General features: G+C 55.4%; 2 protein-coding genes across 3 annotated transcripts; one reads left to right on the top strand and one right to left on the bottom strand.

The window, feature by feature from the left end:
* On the top strand, positions 1-13,578 carry RASGRP4 (RAS guanyl releasing protein 4). 2 transcript variants are annotated; one of them, XM_044256547.1, is made up of 17 exons: positions 1-135; positions 2,970-3,154; positions 3,581-3,686; positions 3,815-3,877; positions 4,491-4,622; positions 4,729-4,882; positions 6,110-6,283; positions 7,588-7,704; positions 8,738-8,806; positions 9,845-9,925; positions 10,005-10,109; positions 10,239-10,357; positions 10,464-10,608; positions 11,406-11,442; positions 11,546-11,677; positions 11,797-11,903; positions 12,392-13,578. In XM_044256547.1, the coding sequence occupies exons 1-17, from the start codon at positions 113-115 to the stop codon at positions 12,446-12,448; spliced, it is 1,806 nt and encodes a 601-aa protein (XP_044112482.1). In that variant the 5' UTR covers positions 1-112; the 3' UTR covers positions 12,449-13,578. The 2 variants fall into 2 exon arrangements, with proteins under 2 accessions (XP_044112482.1, XP_044112481.1); XM_044256546.1 differs by having other exon boundaries at positions 8,531-8,806.
* Positions 13,579-13,682: 104 nt separating this feature from the next.
* On the bottom strand, positions 13,683-16,356 carry FAM98C (family with sequence similarity 98 member C). The gene is made up of 8 exons (XM_044256548.1): positions 16,292-16,356; positions 16,023-16,171; positions 15,809-15,943; positions 15,161-15,366; positions 14,847-14,924; positions 14,643-14,759; positions 14,133-14,300; positions 13,683-14,021 (listed from the first exon to the last, which is right to left on the bottom strand). Exons 1-8 carry the CDS (start codon positions 16,354-16,356, stop codon positions 13,878-13,880), a joined length of 1,062 nt encoding a protein of 353 aa, XP_044112483.1. The 3' UTR covers positions 13,683-13,877.
* Positions 16,357-17,187: the final 831 nt, after the last annotated feature.

Below are 17,187 nucleotides of genomic sequence, written 5' to 3'. Positions count from 1 at the left end.
TTCCCAAGCACTGAGGAGGCCCCAGCTCCCAAGGGGCTAAGAAGCTGGAGCACTGGGAAGGGGGAAGAACTGAGCCAGACTCTTGCAAGACCCCCTCCCCCCACCAGGAAACATGAACAGGAAAGACAGCAAGAGGTGAGAGGACCCTCCCCAAGGAGACCGGGAGTACCCTAAGCCCTTGGGCCTCTGGCTACACAGGAAGGCTGGGGAGTACTAAGGCAGCCAGCAGGGGGTCGGGCTCTAGGGACAGGAGCTGGAGCAGGGGCAAGGAACACAGGTGAACAGTACTTCAGGGAGTCCTGGGCTGCTAGGGCTGGGGCTGTGTGTCTGAGCATCTGAGGCTGGTCCTTGCTGTCTCTGGAGTTTCAGCTGCTCTGTATCCCCTTCTGCCCCGCCCCCACTCCTCCTTGCTCCCTAGATTAGGTGTCTCTGTCCTCCCGGGGCTCTTCCTGGTGTCCCTTGCTGCCCCCTGCTCCTAAACTGGAAACTCCAGGCTCCTGCCGGGCCCTGCCCCAGGGGAGGGGAGTATGACGCAGGGCAAGGCGGCTCTCCTTCTTCTTAAACCCCTCCTGGCTGCTCTAGGCTCTATGGAGAGCGGATCGTCCACGGGTAAGGGCCTCGTAGCTTCTGGAACGGGCTTCCCATGACCTGGACAAACTTGCTTTCCTGTCCTCCCAGGGGCGATGGTGGCTGGGTCCCTAGCCTGAGTAACTCCTCCAGCCTCCTCTGGCATGTCTCTGATGGGCAGAGGGGTCCCCTCCCCATAACATCCAGCAGTTTAGTGGCGGAGACCTGGCTGCCTCATTTTCTGGCTGTGTGACCTTAGGTAAGTCACTTAATTGTTCCATGACCCAGTTTCTTCCTCTGTTAATAGAATAACACCCCCCCACCCCCCAAGGGGGGGCTGGGAAGTCCTCAGTGAGACAGTTTGGAACAGTGGTTCCCAAGCTTGAGCATGCATCAGAACCACCTGGAAGGCTTTTAAAACCCAGACTGTCAGTGGCACCTGGCTGGCTTAGTCGGTGAAGCAGATGGCTCTTGATCTCAGGGTGGTGAGTTCAAGCCCCACGATGGGGACAGAGATTACCTAAAAATAAAAAGTCTTTAAAACACACACATACACTGGGCCCACCTCTAAAGTTTCTGAATCTGTAGTTCTCTGGTGGGACCTGAGAATTTGTATTTCTTTTTTTTTTTTTTAAGATTTTGTTTATTTATTTGACAGAGAGAGAGATCGATCACAAGTAGGCAGAGCAGCAGGCAGGGAGAGAGGGGGAAGCAGGCTTCCTGCTGAGCAGAGAGCCTGATGTGAGGCTCAATCTGAGGACCCTGAGATCATGACCTGAGCTTAAGGCGGAGACTTAACCTGCTGAGCCACCCAGGCGCCCTGAGAACTTGTATTTCTATCAGGTTTCCAGGTGTTGCTGGTGGTACCAGTTGGACTATGCTTTGAGAACCACTGATCTAGACAAATGCACAAGCCTCCGCCCAGCACATATTCAATGCTCAGTAAATGCCAGCTCAGGAACACTCAGGACTGATTCTCTGAACCCCGAGGATGTGCCAGGGACATGGCAGTGCCCTTGTGATGAGGGTCGCCTCACTTCTGCTTTCACTCTGTACCCTAGGCCTGGCTTCTAGTTTGCCCCATCACTCTCTTTCTCTGTATCTCAAGTTCGACTTCCCCATCTCTGGCCACTTAACAGCTTCAGCAAACTAAGTCCCTTATTATTTTTTAAAAGATATTATTTATTTGTTTGTTTGTCTGTTTGAGAAAGAGAGAGAGAGCACCTGCACGAGTGGAGGAAGGGGCAGAGGGAGAAGGAAAAATGGACTCCCCACTGAGCAGGCTTTAGGCGGGGCTCCATGCGGGCCTTGATCCCAGAACCCTGAGATCATGACCTGAGCCCAAAGCAGACACAACTGACTGAGCCACCCAGGTTCCCCAAACTAAATCCCCTATTTAGCACTTTTGAAAAGCAAAGCATTGGATGTTCATAATAAATTCCTGGGGAAAGTCTAAGGATGACAGAAACTGAAGCTCAGAGACATTAAGTGACTAGCACAAAGTCACACAGCCAACATAAATTCCTCTAATCCCACTCTGTCTAACCCTTGTGGAAGCCAAGCCCATTCAGCCTGGATTCTGCTCCCTCCTTCCTCTACTATCCCTGTCTCTCCATTACCCTCTTTCCCTAACTGGAACACAAGCCTCAGGGAGGCACAAGGCAGAGCGAGGGTTATTTTTAAACTTTCCTTGAAGCTGCCTCACCCCAGGGACCTTGCCCAGCTCTGAAGAGCCCTGGTGAGGCCACTTTGCACCCATGCCTTCTCTCCAAACCTAGGGACCCAGGCTGGCAGCTAAGACTCAGGTCCTGCCAAAGTACTGGCTTAGGGGAGGGGGTCTCTCACCTTAGGAGGCGGTCCAGCTTGGGGAGAAACTTTCATGAAGCCTGGGGGAAGGAGGGACCACCACTGGAGAGCAAAGGGGAATTCTGAGGAGTCTCCCTGAAGGCAGAACCTGGCAAGGACAGGAAGGAATGATTGGGGGAGTGTGGGTAGGAGGAGTGGGATGCTGGTGTCCCATGATTCCCTGGGAGGTCAAGATACATTCCAGGATTCTGCCAACAGGAAGTGTCTCCATATGGCCTTGGAATTATACAGTCAAGGGGAATTTGGGGGCAATGCCTGGAGGAAGGAGTTCTTACAATTCTCTGGAAGATCCTTACTAATCCTGGGGGTTGTCTTCTCCATGATTTCCTTGGGGTTCAGGATGGTCTTGAGAGTATTTTCCCCTTATTCCCTGAAGGAGTAACCCTTTGAGTTTGCTGGTAGGAGAAGGCTCCCGTGATCTGGAATACTCCAGGGGTTTTCTCCCATGATGTCTTGGGGTTTTGGGGTCAAGAAGAATTCTGGGGGTCTGACCGAAGGACAGGGTTCCCATGATTTCCCGGGGGCTGTGCCCACAGGAAATCCCACCAGGAATGCCCAGGAAAGACAGGGGGGCGGGGCCGGCCCCGACAGGCCCGGCGCCACAAGACGTGCCCCAGCCCACGGGAAATCAGCAAGGTCATGGCTTCCATGGCTCTGGGCATGCTGAATGAGGGCGGCTGCAGCGAAGATGAGATGCTGGAGAAATGCATTCAGTCCTTCGGTGAGTATCCCCTTCCCTGGCCAGCCGCCCCAGTCCTAAGGTGGCAAAGCATCCACCTCTTTCTAGGCCTCAGTTTTGGGTGGGGGGGAGGTATAAAGTGGTAGCAAGGGTGTGTGGAATGAATCTCAACCACAACATTCAGGAGGAGAGAAACACACACATTTCTTTTTCCTGAGATGCGGAGGGGGAGGAGGTCTGATGCTATTTCCATCTACACCGTGACTTGCCAGGTGCTATGCTTGTCTCTGCCCAGTACAGACAAGCAAACCGAGACACCCTCAGGAGGCCAAGCTGCCTGCCCTAATTCATGCAGGGAGAAAGAGGGAGAGCTGGAGTTCGAACAAGTCAATCCCAGGGGCTCTGGAGACCGTGCAGTCTCTTGCCCAGGACCCATTCCAACACTGAGTCCCCTTCTCCTGCCCCTAGACTCAACAGGCAACCTGCGCCGTGGAGACCACATTCTCAACATGGTACTGGCTATGCACAGCTGGGTGCTGCCTTCTACCCACCTCGCTGCCCGTCTGCTGACCTTATATCCTCCCAAGGCCATGAGCAGGGCATGGAGGGTAGAGGGCAGAGACCCAAGAGTCGGGGGAGATGGGGACAGGGTGAACAGGCAGGCTTGGGATGCTGGATATCAGAGCCTTGACCAGAACTCAAGTACCAGGAGGCCACAGGGAACACACAGGAACAGAGGCGGCTCCAGATCTGTTACCTGCTCAGGTAGGGCTGGGCCCAGACCTCTACTCCCATGACTCAAGACCCCTGTCTTGTTCCCTACCCCAAAAAACACCTCCCAGAGATTCCCCAGACTGATTCCTCACAGACCTATTGGCCCTGCTCCCCCAAATACCACTTCTAAGATAGGCCTTGTTTGGTTCCTAGGACCCTCCCTGTTCTGCTCCTTAGAGCCCTTACCTCTTAGAGATCCATGACCAGATCCTAGAGACCCTCTCATAACTGATGCCCAGAGACCTCCAGCTCTAATCCCCCAACCTCCCATATGTCCTGGCCTAACTTTTAAGACCACTCTCACCTTGTTCCCCAGACATCTCACCCCTCAGAAGCCCCAGTTTAGTTCTGGAGACCCACCTCCCACTATCCTGCTTCCTAGCAATCCCACCTCCAAGAGGTCCCCCCAGTTTCTCTCCCATTGAGTCACCAGCCTTTAGTTAGAGGCCCCCAGCCCTAGAGACAGCCCCGTCTGGTGTCTCTCCAAACCCTAACCTTCCAGAAACCCCCAGTCCAGTACCCAGAGACTCCTCAGCCCAAGAGACCCCTTTCAGAGAACTTCCCCATGCCCAGCCTCATCTCACCACCTCTAAACCACCCTCAGATACTGGCTGACCCAACACCCTGAGACTGTACACCAGGAGCCTCAGTTAGAAGAGGTGATAGGTCGCTTCTGGGCCACTGTGGAGCAGGAGGGCAACTCTGCCCAGAGGAGCCTGGGAGACTCCTCCAACCTGTGAGTCAGTCACTCTCCACCCCCATTCTGTCGTCTCCCTCCTCACCCCCACATCCTCCACCCTGTACAATACCCTGCCCGATACCCTGCCCCTCTTTGCTCCCAGCCTGAGCCCCGGTGGCCCTGGCCCCCCGCACCCCATGAGCAGCCCAGGCCTAGGCAAAAAGCGCAAAGTGTCCTTGCTTTTCGACCACCTGGAGACCGGGGAGCTGGCTCAGCATCTCACTTACCTGGAGTTCCGGTCCTTCCAGGCAATCATGGTGAGGAGTCCCTTCCCCCACCTGGGGGTGACAGGGAGTGGGGTGGAGCCCAGGGAGACTCAGAGGACCCCTACATGGGCATTAGGCAGAGATCTCAGACTCTCAAACATGGGGGCTAGAAGGTTAGGAAAAATAAGTTAAGCTGGCTGAGGACAGAACTCCTGGGCTCAAATCCATTAGCCCTTCCTTATCTGTGTAACTTTGGTTTAGTTTCTCAAACTCTCTGGGACTTAGACTTCTCATTTATAAAATGGAGATCATAAGACTTCATTAGTTGGGATGATTGGGAGAATTAAATTAATATGTCCATTTAAAAATGCTTGTCAGGAAGTGCCTGCGTGGCTCAGTCATCTGACTGACTATTGATCTCAGGTCTTGATACCAGGGTCACGAGTTCAAGCCCCACATTGAGTGTGGAGCCTACTTTAAAAAAAAAAAATACCTGTCACAGTGCCTGGCACACAGTAAGTGCTCAAAATATTTTATTAATTATTCATTTATTCAAGAAGCATTTAAGTTCACTGTGCCTCAGTTCCATTATCTGTAAAAAGAGAAATTTAACACTTCCTGCCTCACAGGATCAGTCTTTTGTCCAGAGTGAATGCTACCTGGTAGAATGATCTATAATTGCCATGTTTTGCCATATTTTACCCACCCAAATGACAATTTCATATGCTTCAACCTATCGATAAGTATTAGCTATTGCCATCACCACTTCAAGGGAAGGTGGTGATCGGGTTTCTTAACATGGAAATTTCCTGATCCATCACACACTGCACACAGAGTGTGGGACGCATAGGTATGGAATGCTGACCCCTTGAGCAGGACAAATAGAAATTGCTTTCATGCCCTCTTTGCCATCCTTCCCTTTGCTCACTGAATACCAGTCAGATAAACAGTTAGGAGCAACAGACTGGGTTCACACCTCTGTGACCCTGGGCAAATTATCCTCTCGGCTCAACCGGCCTCATCTCTAAAACGCGAGTAATACAGTAGGGTATTCACTCGGTAGAGTTGATGTGAGGATTAAATTAGTTGACAGGACAGAGGGCTCAGAACGGTGTTGACTTTATTTAAACATTTCTCGTTAGCAGGACGGGGCACGGTGATGTCAAGGACATGTGACAGCCAGACTAGGGCCCCAGAGGTCCTAACTGCTAGGGGGATGGGCGTGTGAGGGCAAGGCCGAGGCGCCACTGCCCACCCTGACGCCCACCTCACCCCCAGCCCCAGGACCTGCGGGGCTACGTTTTGCAGGGCTCCGTGCGGGGCTGCCCGTCCCTGGAGGGATCCGTAGGGCTCAGCAACAGCGTGTCCCGCTGGGTGCAGGTCATGGTGCTGAGCCGTCCTGGGCCCACACAACGCGCGCAAGTGCTGGACAAGTTCATCCAGGTGGCACAGGTGAGGCCTGCCCGGAGGGGCTGAGGGGCTGAAAGAACGGCCGGGCGCAGATATCTGACCCCCACCCCCACCCCCACACGCCTCGCAGTCCAACTGCCAGGCCCTCGCCACCGCTGACCAGACCAGGAGTGACATTATCCACACCCTGGCTCTGGCCCCGCCCCCTTCGCATCACGCCCACCCCGACTCCGCCCCCTGAGGTCCCCGTCCGGAGGTTCTAACCCGGGACTGTGACTGCACTTCTTCCTTGACCTTGATATTACCACGTCAAACCCGCCCTGGCCCCATTTGGTCCTTGACGTAGCTGTCGATTATGTCCTCTCTTGGCCCGTCCCCCAAGCCTTATGCCCGAATGTTCTGTCCACAGGGCACCAAAAGCGTCTCTGGCAGGCCCCCACGTTTGTGTCACCCCCCCCCACCCCCGTCTCTAGGTCCCAGCCGTCCCTTCGGGACAGACTGCATGCCTCCCTCCGCATCACGTCAGATGTCTCTATGGCTCAGCCTCATTGTGTCACAACCTCTCTCTTCCCCTTCCCTAAACAGATACCTTCGCTCCTTTCTAGAGAAAAGGGAAGCCTCCTGCCACCACCGTGGCCACACCCCTCGCGTACTTCCTCTCAGGCCACGCCCTTCCTCATCTCCTTGCCTTGCCTGTGCGGATCTCTGGGACCTGGAGATTCCAGCATCCGCCAGGGGTCTCCTCGGTCGGGGGGTCTTCCATTCCTCTCTGGCTCCACCCCATCCCCACAGCGACCTCTGCCCTGCAAACTTGGAAAAGGGGAGGATGGGGCAGTTGGCCCTGATGCTCAGCTGACTCTGCACTTGTCCCTCTTGCCCTGCTGACGCTTCCATTTCACTCTGGCCCCATTCACCTCTGCCGGGCTCCTAACTCTGGCCCAGAACCCAGGTCATCTCCCTTCAGCTGTCTGACTCTCAGAGCAGTCTGACCCCCAAGCGCCTGTCACCTGACATCTGTCTGAATCCCCCACACCTGTCTAATCCTCAAACCTGTCTAACTCCTCACACTTGCCTGACTCCTGCCCCCAGTTTTTTCTGACCCCATGTCAGTCTGTCACCCGCCTGACCCCCCATGTAATGCCTGTACACCTGCTTGCAGCCCATTCCTTCCTGACACTCCCACCTCCAGCCACTCCACTTCCTGCCACCTCCCACCTGATGCTTACAGTGGCCCATACCCACACATGCCTGACACCCCAATTCAACTGGAATGCCGTCATGGGAACCCCCATTTTGCCTCTCCCCCATGTGATACCCACCATCTCTGCATCACCCTCCCTTCCTAGAGGCTTCACCAGCTGCAGAATTTCAACACACTGATGGCCGTCACGGGGGGCCTGTGTCACAGTGCCATCTCCAGACTCAAGGACTCCCATGCGCACCTGAGCCCTGACAGCACCAAGGTGAACCCCCTCTATTCTCCCCAAAGTTCCAGCGGTCAATTATCCTGAAGCTCCACACTCTTCCCCCATCCCCTCCAACCCTAGCCAGGGGCCCTGGAGCCACCCGGAGATCTTGCCCCTCCAAATGGGACAGAACCTCAGACTGTCCTCCTCTGCCTTTCTTCCTCCCTCTTCAAGCATGCACACCTCACGCTGACCCCTCTCCACTGTTTCCAGTCCTAAGCAGGACTGGAGGGACTCAGATGAGAGAGATAGTAGCAGAGAACTTGGGAGTCCCAGGTGGGGACTGAAATTATGCCCCTAAGGATACCAAATTTAGGCCACCCATTGGAGGAGCACAGGTTAGGCATGTCCCGGGAAGTGTATGGGGAGAGTCTAGTGTGGAGGTCAGGACCTGGCAGGAGATTAGGCTGGAGATGCCCAGTGGAAGATCCTGTTGAGATCTGTAAGCTGAACTAAGGTGTCTGGGCTTTATCCAGAGGGCAACAGGGAGCTAGGAAAGGTTCAGTAATGATGACTCATTTCAGTTTTGGGAAAAGTAATGATGACAGATTTCAGTTTGGGGTGGGGGGGAATCACTCTAGCCTGGGGAATGGAGGATATGGAGCTTTTCTGAGATGGGAACCCAAAAGGAAGAGCAGTTTGGGGGGGAGGGGATGCTGAGGCCAATGTGGGACATGGAGGTAGATGTCCAAATTACCCCTGGGCCCCTGGGAGTGCAGAACCCAAATGGGAGGCTGCCAGGACACTCCCCTCCAGGGGGTGAAGGGAGCAGAAATGGCCTCTCTCACAACACCTGCCCCCCACAATATGCCCTCCCTCACAGGCCCTGCTGGAGCTGTCTGAGCTTCTTGCTGCGCACAACAACTATGCGCGCTACCGCCGGGCCTGGGCTGACTGCACAGGCTTCCGGCTGCCCGTCCTGGGTGTGCACCTCAAAGACCTGGTGTCCCTGCACGAGGCACAGCCCGACAGGTTGCCTGACGGACGCGTGCACCTACCCAAACTCAACAACCTCTACCTGCGACTGCAGGAGCTGGCGGCCCTCCAGAGGCAGCAACCCCCATGCAGCGCCAGTGAGGACCTGCTGCACCTGCTCACGGTGAGCCGCCCTGCCCCGCCCAGGCTGGGGGGCAGGGACTGCACCTGCAGGCTCTGCAGACTTAGGGTCCTGGGTGCAGGAGGGTCCGCGTCCTTGTCATGCCCATTCTACAGATTGGGAAACTGAGGTCCACAAGGTGAAGTCACTGATCTACTGTCCCACAGCAGTAAGACCTGGATTCGAACCCAAGCAGGTCAGCCTCAGAACCCATGTGTTACCATATGTTAACTACCACACTACATCTTCAGACTGCGAGTGTGTGGTTCTGGCTGCATTCTATTTATATAATTTTATATATGTATTCTCTGCCCATGGATCTAGAAATTGAGAGACTGGGATTCTGAAGGCCATGGAGTCTAAGACTGATTTTCAGACCCCAAGACAGGACCAGCTACATAATTCGCAGTGCCTGGTGCAAAATGAAATGTGGGGCTCCTCACTCAAAATTCTTCAGAATTTCAAGATGGTAACAGCACGGCACGAAGTGAAGTAGGGCCCTTCTGAATGTGGGCCCTGCTTGTGAAGCTGGCCTTGCCCTAAGATGACTGGTGCCCAAAGCTCTGTGCTCTGCTGATTCTAGAAGGCCATCGAGCCCAAATATTTATCGAGCACCTGCTGTGAGCCAGACACTGCTTAGCACGTCAGGGGAAAAAAAAAAAACTGCTGTTCTTGTGGGGCTGACTTCCCAGTAGGAGAGACAGCCAATAAAACAAAGTAAATGAGTAAATCATATGGTCTTTCAGAGGTTAAGTGTTAATAGTGAAAACTAAAGTAGAAACCAGCAAGGAAAGTCATAGGGGTTTACAAGTTTAAACAGGACCCAAAATAAGCCTCAGTGAGAAGATGGCATTTCTAGACCTAGGAAAAGGGGGTATGGAGATGGACCGGGGCCTCGGTGGTAGAGGGGAGCCTAGGAGTCTCCAGAAAAGAGGGGCTTTGGGAAGAGGATGCAAATGGGGATCCAGGCAAGGCACAGGCCGTTGGTAGGAGGATGGAGACAAGGATCCGTAATACCCTTCCCCCCCTCCCACCCCACAGCTTTCCCTGGATCTCTTCTACACGGAGGATGAGATCTATGAGCTTTCTTATGCCCGGGAGCCCCGCTGTCCCAAGAGTCTGGTAAGAACTGACCCCTGCCCCCTGCCCACCAGCCCAAGCCCACACACTGACTAACTGTTCCCCTCTGTCCCTGCCCCAGCCACCCTCCCCCTTCAAAGCGCCCCTGGTGGTGGAGTGGGCCCCTGGAGTGACACCTAAGCCCGACAGGGCCACCCTGGGTCGGCACGTAGAGCAGCTGGTGGAGGTAAGAAAGGGACTGTGGCCTGGCCACTGGGGGCCAGGAAGGAAGGCATCTGTACAGTCCTGACCCAGAAGAGATCCAAGACCAGGAGGATCACGGTTTGGCCTTACTCTTTTCCATACTCCTCTGAAGTCTGTGTTCAAGAATTACGACCCTGAAGGCCGAGGAACCATCTCTCAGGAGGACTTTGAGCGACTTTCAGGCAACTTCCCCTTCGCCTGCCATGGGCTTCACCCACCCCCCCGCCAGGGGTAAGTACTCCTGACTTCTAGGTCCCCCAAAGATGAGGACACTGGGGCTGCCGGGACTCCTGCAAAAAAGGGGCCAGTCACGCTGAGGTACAATCTCTGCCCCTAGGAATGGCTCCTACAGCCGAGAAGAGCTGACAGGCTACCTGCTCCGGGCCAGTGCCATCTGCGCCAAGCTGGGCCTGGCCTTCCTGCACACCTTCCAGGAGGTCACCTTCCGCAAGCCCACCTTCTGTGACAGCTGCAATGGCTTTGTGAGTACCCTGCCCCTCTTTTGGCCTTCCGGCCCATCTTGCCCAGAGAGTCCCAGGTCCTGACTCCTCACAGCCCAGGTTCCAAAAGCCAGCCCTGCCCTAGAGGGCTCCCAGGCCCCAAGCCCCAGATGGTCACCAAATTCCAGAAAATTCCCCAGTCTCAAATAATCCCCACATCTCATATAAACCCTAAACACTGAATATGCCCAGAGTCTAGATAATGCCGAAATCCCAGATGATCTCCATCTTGGATCGCTGCCAAACTACGAATATCCCAAACCCTAGATAATCCACAGACCTGGGTGGATCATCTCCAAGCAGAATCCCTTTCCAAGTCTTTAGACTCCGGAGAATTCAAACCCTGGATAATTTTCAAATTCAAGGCCTCCTCAAACTCTGGATAACAGACTGATCTCTCAATCTCCAAACCAACACTAATTCACAAACCTTGGATTACTTCCCAAACCCATATTTTCATTCACTTCCTATTCACGCAATACCTCCTGCATGCCAGATTGTTCTAGACTTGAGGGCTGTGGAGGGGGGCACACAGCAGAAGACACAACAGACACCATCCCTGCCCATAGAACTCATGGTTCATTAATTCCAGATTTTATCTAATATCCCAGGTGACTCCCCAAACTTACAATAACCCCAAATTCCTTTAGTCCCCACTTAAGCCTCCAACCTTGAGAATTTCCCAGACGGTCTCCACACTCCCAGAGACCAACCCCAGCCCCATCCACAACCCTCTTTCCCCCACAGCCTATGTCACCAATTCTGCTTTCTCTTCCCAGCTCTGGGGCGTCACCAAGCAAGGCTACCGCTGTCGGGGTGAGTGAGGCCTCAGTGGTGGGAAGGAAGGCCAGCACCTACAGGCCAGATGAAGGGGGTGCCCGGGTGGGCCTCTGCCCGCTAACTGCTGACCTTCTCCCAGACTGCGGGCTGTGTTGCCACAAACACTGCAGGGACCGCGTGAAGGTGGAGTGTAAGAGGCCAGTGGCCAAGGGCGATGTGAGCCCCCCTGGAGCCCCCATCCCACCCACACCGGTTCCCCATACCAGCTGCGGTAAGACCCAGGGTGTGGCTGCCCTGGGAAGGGGGCAAAATGGATGGGGCTAGAAGTCCAAGGTCATGAGGCCTTTCCCATCATACCCACATCCCTCTCATCTATCACCCTACAAATAGGCTCAGAAGACAGTCTCTCCTACACACTATCCCTGGAACCTGAGACAGGGTGCCACCTTTGCCATGCGTGGACCCAGACAGAGCCCCCGCACCTGGAAGCAGAGACGGTAAGGAGGAACTGCCCCGCACAGTCATCTGGATACAGGGGAGAGCCATTTGCCTGGGGGGAAATCCAAGCTGATTTGGGGAAGCATAGGAAAGTAAAGAGATGCAAGGGTCCTGAATTGCATGGGCAGGAGGGTACAGATCGTGGTTCATTTCTAATGTTGATTGAAAAATAAAATTTTCAGTATGTTGGAGTAGCAGGTAGCCAGTAGTAGAACAGAAAAAGGATTTTAAGGAGAAAAACGGAAAAAGAAGAAGGCAAGGAAGAGGCCAAACACACCAGGAATTTAACTGGTGTCAGCGGAGGATATCTTACTCTGTAAAGGTAGAGACCTTCGGATTGAGTTCAAAAACCAGAACATCTGGAGGAGTTTTCATTCATCCCCTAAACAAAGTCGGGGAGAAGCTCTGCCTGCCCCTGGCAGTGCCCCGACTCCTAGACGCCACCCCCCCACACCGCCCCAGTGACCCAGTGTCTTCCTCCTTCCAGGTGCCCCTCCCAACGACCGCCACGCCGCCTTCCCAGCCCTCCAACCTGAATTCCTAGCCCCCGCTTAGGTCTGCTGTGTCTCACCTTTCCCCAGAGTCAGTCCCAAGTCCTGTTATTTGGCCTCTGGCAGGACCCCCAAAGGCACCGCCGCTTTCCCAGCCACACCACCTTCGGTAAAGAGTTCATCATCTCTTCCTCGGGAAAGTGATTTTCTTCCTTTGCCTCAGAGTGGCCACAACCTATACTCACATTTCCCCGCACTTCCTATCTGTATGGTCTCGTGTTGGATATGTGTAGACTTGGGTATTACCCCACCACCTCCTTATATCTCCATTTTACAGATGAGGAAGCTGAGGCCCAGGGAGGTTAAGCTGCTCTCCAAGGTGGCAGAGCCCCTAAGTGTTGCAGGCAGGACTCAAGTCCTCAGAGAAGAAAGCTCCTCACCAGTACGCTACACTGACAGTCAGCACAGGTCAGGCCGGGCACTTATATTCCTACCTCTGGGGTTCCAGAGACAGGAGAGAAGGCTAGAGTAGAGGTGGAACAGGGAGCCTGTGAACACCTGAGTCCCTCCTCTGCTCAGAGCCCTTCCATGTCTCCCTCTCACTCAGGGAAAAAGCCAGAGCCCTCACTGTGGCCCACCTCCCACAATCTGTTCCGTCACCTCTCGGACCTCACCTACCACCACTCACCCCCTTACTCATCCTGCTTCAGCTACACTGGCCTCTGTGGTCCCTGAACATGCTGAAAATACTACCTCAGGGCCTTTGCACTGGCAGTTCTCTCTGCCTAGAATGCTCTTCCAGAGGCCCACAAGGCTCCCTCTTTGGGACTTGGGTCTAATGTCGCCTTCTGAGAGAGGCCCTTCTGACCATACTCAAAGTTGTAATCCACCCTGAAGTCCTGCTCTTGCCTTTTCTCCAAAGTCCTTAACCATCTAACAAACTATCCTTCTTATCTATTTATCTTGTTGAATGTCTGCTCCTCTTCACCAGAAATTGTCAACTCCAGAAGAGCAGGGGTTTTATAATCTGTATTTTTTCACTGATGTATCCCTAGTGTTGAGAACAGGGCATGGCACATGGCAGGCACCTGAGAAGTCTTTGTTCAATGCCTGTATGTCTCCTTCCCCACACCCACAGGAAGGGAAAGACGTGTTGCTAAAGAGCAGAGGACTGCGAGGGTCAGAGCAATAGGGGCCTGTTGAGACCCAGGGGACAAACACATCCCTACCCCTCCCCAAACCTGAGCACCCCAGACCTGCACCCCCCCAAGAGATAGGTCCTACAGCTGTCATCAATTAAATTTATTTTCCAGAGAACACGGTCCATGTTGTGGGGTGGGGGATGTGGGGAGGACATGTGGGACCTTAGGAGCAAGAGATGTGGAGCCTGGGAGTCAGATGCCAAGAAAAACTCAAAGTAACTCCCAAGGATTACCAATGGCATGTCACAAAGGATCCCCCCACCCAACCACCAGTCCCCCTTTATTTCTTCTTCTTCTTGCGACCCCAGTTCTGGTGGCCTGCCTTTCGCCCACCTCCGTCCTCTCTTCTGCTCTGCCAGCTGGGCATGGGAGCCTCCAGCTCATTTGGACGGCCCCCCCGGTCTGGCACGTTGCCCATAAGCACCTGAGAGTTGATGAGACTTGAGTTTCAGGGAAGAAAAATGAACAAGGGGACCAGAGAGCCAAGTTCGAAGGCCAAGGCTGTGGGGGCCCTTCCCCACTCCTAGGCACCCACCTTGTTGATGGCACAGCAGGTCCCTTGGCGGGCAGCCTTGCTGGTGGCTGGGACAAGACGAGACAGGTCTGCGCGGGCAGCCAGGACGTGTGCGATGGAGACATCTGATTCTGGGGTCAGAGCCTCTCGAATTGGGATCAGCACTGCCTTCATGGCTTCTCCTTGGGCCTGGGCGGGGGGGCATGGAGATGGTGGCCAAGAGCCCTCCCCAGGTGGGGTCTGTCCCCTTGCAAGCATCTCTCTCTCTCTCTGCTTAGGGCCTCACCTCCCACATTCCTAAATACGAAGTATACCTCTGAAGACACTTCCAGCTCCGAGCTGGGCATTCTAGAATGCCCTGGGCCTCTAAATTCTAGAATTTCCTGGAGGCCCTGAAATTCTAGAGCCCCAAACCTTACCAGATTCTAAGAAATTGCTATAAGATCATATTCCTGGCCCTCGTTCTTCCTTCCTGTAGTGGTAGCCCCCACAATTGGGCTTCCTGTTCCTGTCCAAGTCCTTTTCCCACACCTCTGCCCGATCACTCCAGTGGAAAGACGATGTTGTGAGGTCCAGGCGTTTCAGGAGCAGGCAGCGGCGACAGCAGTACTGGTCTCCCAGCCTTTGGCACAGAGACTCCAGTGCCTCCTGGGGAAAAGGTCTCAGTCATGAGATGGGTCTCACTCCCATCTCCAGAGAAGGATGCTGTTGGCATACAGTCATACACAGTCTTACCCATCTGGGTGCGTCCAGGGGGAAGCTAAGGAGGGGCTGCAGGAACCCTGGGGGCAGGGAAGGCAGCAGCTCAGAGATCTGACGGGAGAAGGGAGTCTGAGGTTGACCAGGCAGAAACCAGATGTACTCTCCGTGGATTCCAGTTCCCCATGGCCCTCAGGACCCAGGCCTTGGAATCAATAATGGTGGTCACAGCTCTAGAAAAACATCCCGGTGGCTGGGGCACTCCGGCCAGAACCGCTTTTGGAGAAGGACTCTACCCCTACAATGAAAGTGGGGTGGCCCCAGTACGGAAGGGACTTCCAGCTCTCTACCTTGTCATGTAACTCCCACAGCAGCCGGCTGGCGGCGGTCCCAGGCTTCGGCCTGGGCAGCCCTAAAGCTCGGAGGGTAAGGACCAGTTCCTGAACCATGCCAGCTCCCTCCTCTGCCCCCTCCCCACAGGGCGGTGCGGGGCCGGGATCCAGCCGGCGATACAGACAGAGGAGGCGGGCAGCCTGCAGCTCCGAGCAGAGAAAGCCTAAAAGGGAAGTGTTGCAATCAAGGAGGGCTGCGGTTCCACCGACCCGGGTCAAAAAGCTCCACCTGGTTCAAAACCTCCAGGTTTCCAATCCTCAGCCCTTCTAGTTCCGTCCACCTAGAACCCTGGCTCCACCTCCAGGATGAGCTCCACCCACTCGGAGCCCCAGTCCCCCATTCGGAGCTCCAGTCCCCCGCTCGGACTTCGAACCCCGCCCACATCAGGACCACCTGGCCGACTACATCAAATCCAACCCACTAGAACTTCGAGACACTCGGGCCAAAATTCGAACCCCACCCACCTCGAACCCTCTCGCCCGCCTCAATTCTAACCACGCCCCCCTGGAGGGGGCGAACCCTGGCTCCGCTCGGCTGTGCTGAGCCCGCCCCTCCAGAGGCAAGAGAGCCAAGTAGCCTCGCCCACTTCCGCATCCCCGGCTCACTCAGCAGGCGCAGGCACGCGCCGGGATCCCGCAGCGCCGCCGCGCCCTCTCCGCCGCAGAGCGCGCGGTCCGGGCAGTGCAACTCCTGCAGCATGCCCGCTAACTGTCGCAGGAACTCCTCCTCCGCGTCGGGGCCTGCAGGAAGCCGGAGAAGTCAGGTCGCGGCGGCGACCCCCGCAACTCCACCCCTCCGGGCCGCCCGCTCCACACGTACCGTCGCCGGCCCTCAGCGCCTCCGCGCTCTGTCCTCCCTCCCGCTCCAGGGCGCCCAGAGACGCCAGCTCCGCCGCCAGCCGCGCGCACAGCGCCCTGAAGTCTGGACACGAGGGGCCCAGCGACGGCGCCCCCGAGAAGCCCTCATACCTGTGGCAGGGCAAGGCAGAAGGAGGGGGTTGGGAAGGCCAAGAGCAATTTCTGAGGGCAAACCTGTCCTTTCCCGTATCCCCGCCTCCACTCCCCCTAGCCACACCCCGTTCCCCCTACCCCAAGGCCAGCAGGTCCCGGGCCACTGAGGCCCCCTCCCGCGCTTCCACCTCCGCCCCCTCCATGAAAGCGTCGCCTCCTCGCCAGGTGCGCGCCCCCTGCCGGCCGGCGGGAGGCCCCGCCCCAGGAGCGGCGTGCGCCGTCGGCGCCCTGCAGGCTCCGACCAATCAGCCCCCAAGGGCCTTCGGCGTTCCGATTGGTGCAGGCGGCCGCAGAGCCCGCCCCCATGTCAGCCAGCGCGAGGAGCCACAGCGCCGCGGTTCCGGTAACCCCGTCTAGACCGTGGAAAAGCCCGGGTCTGCAAATTCGCGCGTGCATTCAGGCTCCCAGCTGTCGCGACAGGCCAGCGGGTGTCGCTATTGCAGCGACTTTGAAACAGCTTTTTTTTTTTTCTCAGTCTCGCTCAAATGCCCTCTGCTCTTGAGGCAGATTCTAGTGTTGTTCTCCGAGCTCCGCTCCGAATGCAGAAACTTATTTCCTCCTTTCCAGCGTAGGGTGGGAATTACGTCAGGGACTCAGGAAGCCCGGCTCGCCCCCTCACACACATCCGCCCTCCTCATCGATCACAGTGCATCAGTGGAGCCTTCACCCCTCTTTCTCCCTAGGTCTTGGAGAGGGAACAGGTGCAATATACTGTCGTGATTAAGAGAATGCTCCCTGGGAGTCAGGCTCACAAGGTTAGGGCTTCATTCCGCCACTCCCCACCTCTGTGTCCCCGCCAAATTGCTTCCCATCTGTAGAATGGAAATAAAACTTACCTTTTAAGAGTGATGAGGATGAGAGTCCTGTATGTAAGTGTTTAGAAGACATACAGAGGTACTCAGTTAAACCATATGTTGAACATTTTGTGTGTGCTACTAGGCTAAGTATCTTAGATCCGTTTTAGGGAGGAGAAA

Source organism: Neovison vison, chromosome 7, assembly GCF_020171115.1.
Source record: "Neovison vison isolate M4711 chromosome 7, ASM_NN_V1, whole genome shotgun sequence".
Classification (NCBI taxonomy): domain Eukaryota; kingdom Metazoa; phylum Chordata; class Mammalia; order Carnivora; family Mustelidae; genus Neogale; species Neogale vison.
Note: the sequence above shows the minus strand (reverse complement) of the source record. Positions and strands in the feature narration are given on the sequence as shown.

Excerpts from the sequence above, each read along its gene's own strand:
- RASGRP4 (XM_044256546.1), top strand. The coding sequence starts at position 113 with ATGAACAGGAAAGACAGCAAGAG. Across the intron at positions 4,623-4,728 it reads CTGGGAGACTCCTCCAACCT|CCTGAGCCCCGGTGGCCCTG; the intron begins GTGAGTCAGTCA and ends CTTTGCTCCCAG. Across the intron at positions 7,705-8,530 it reads TGAGCCCTGACAGCACCAAG|GCCCTGCTGGAGCTGTCTGA; the intron begins GTGAACCCCCTC and ends CCTCCCTCACAG.
- FAM98C (XM_044256548.1), bottom strand. The coding sequence starts at position 16,356 with ATGGAGGGGGCGGAGGTGGAAGCGCGGGAGGGGGCCTCAGTGGCCCGG. Across the intron at positions 15,944-16,022 it reads GGCGCTGAGGGCCGGCGACG|GCCCCGACGCGGAGGAGGAG; the intron begins GTACGTGTGGAG and ends GGCTTCCTGCAG. Across the intron at positions 14,022-14,132 it reads CCTGCTGTGCCATCAACAAG|GTGCTTATGGGCAACGTGCC; the intron begins GTGGGTGCCTAG and ends ATCAACTCTCAG.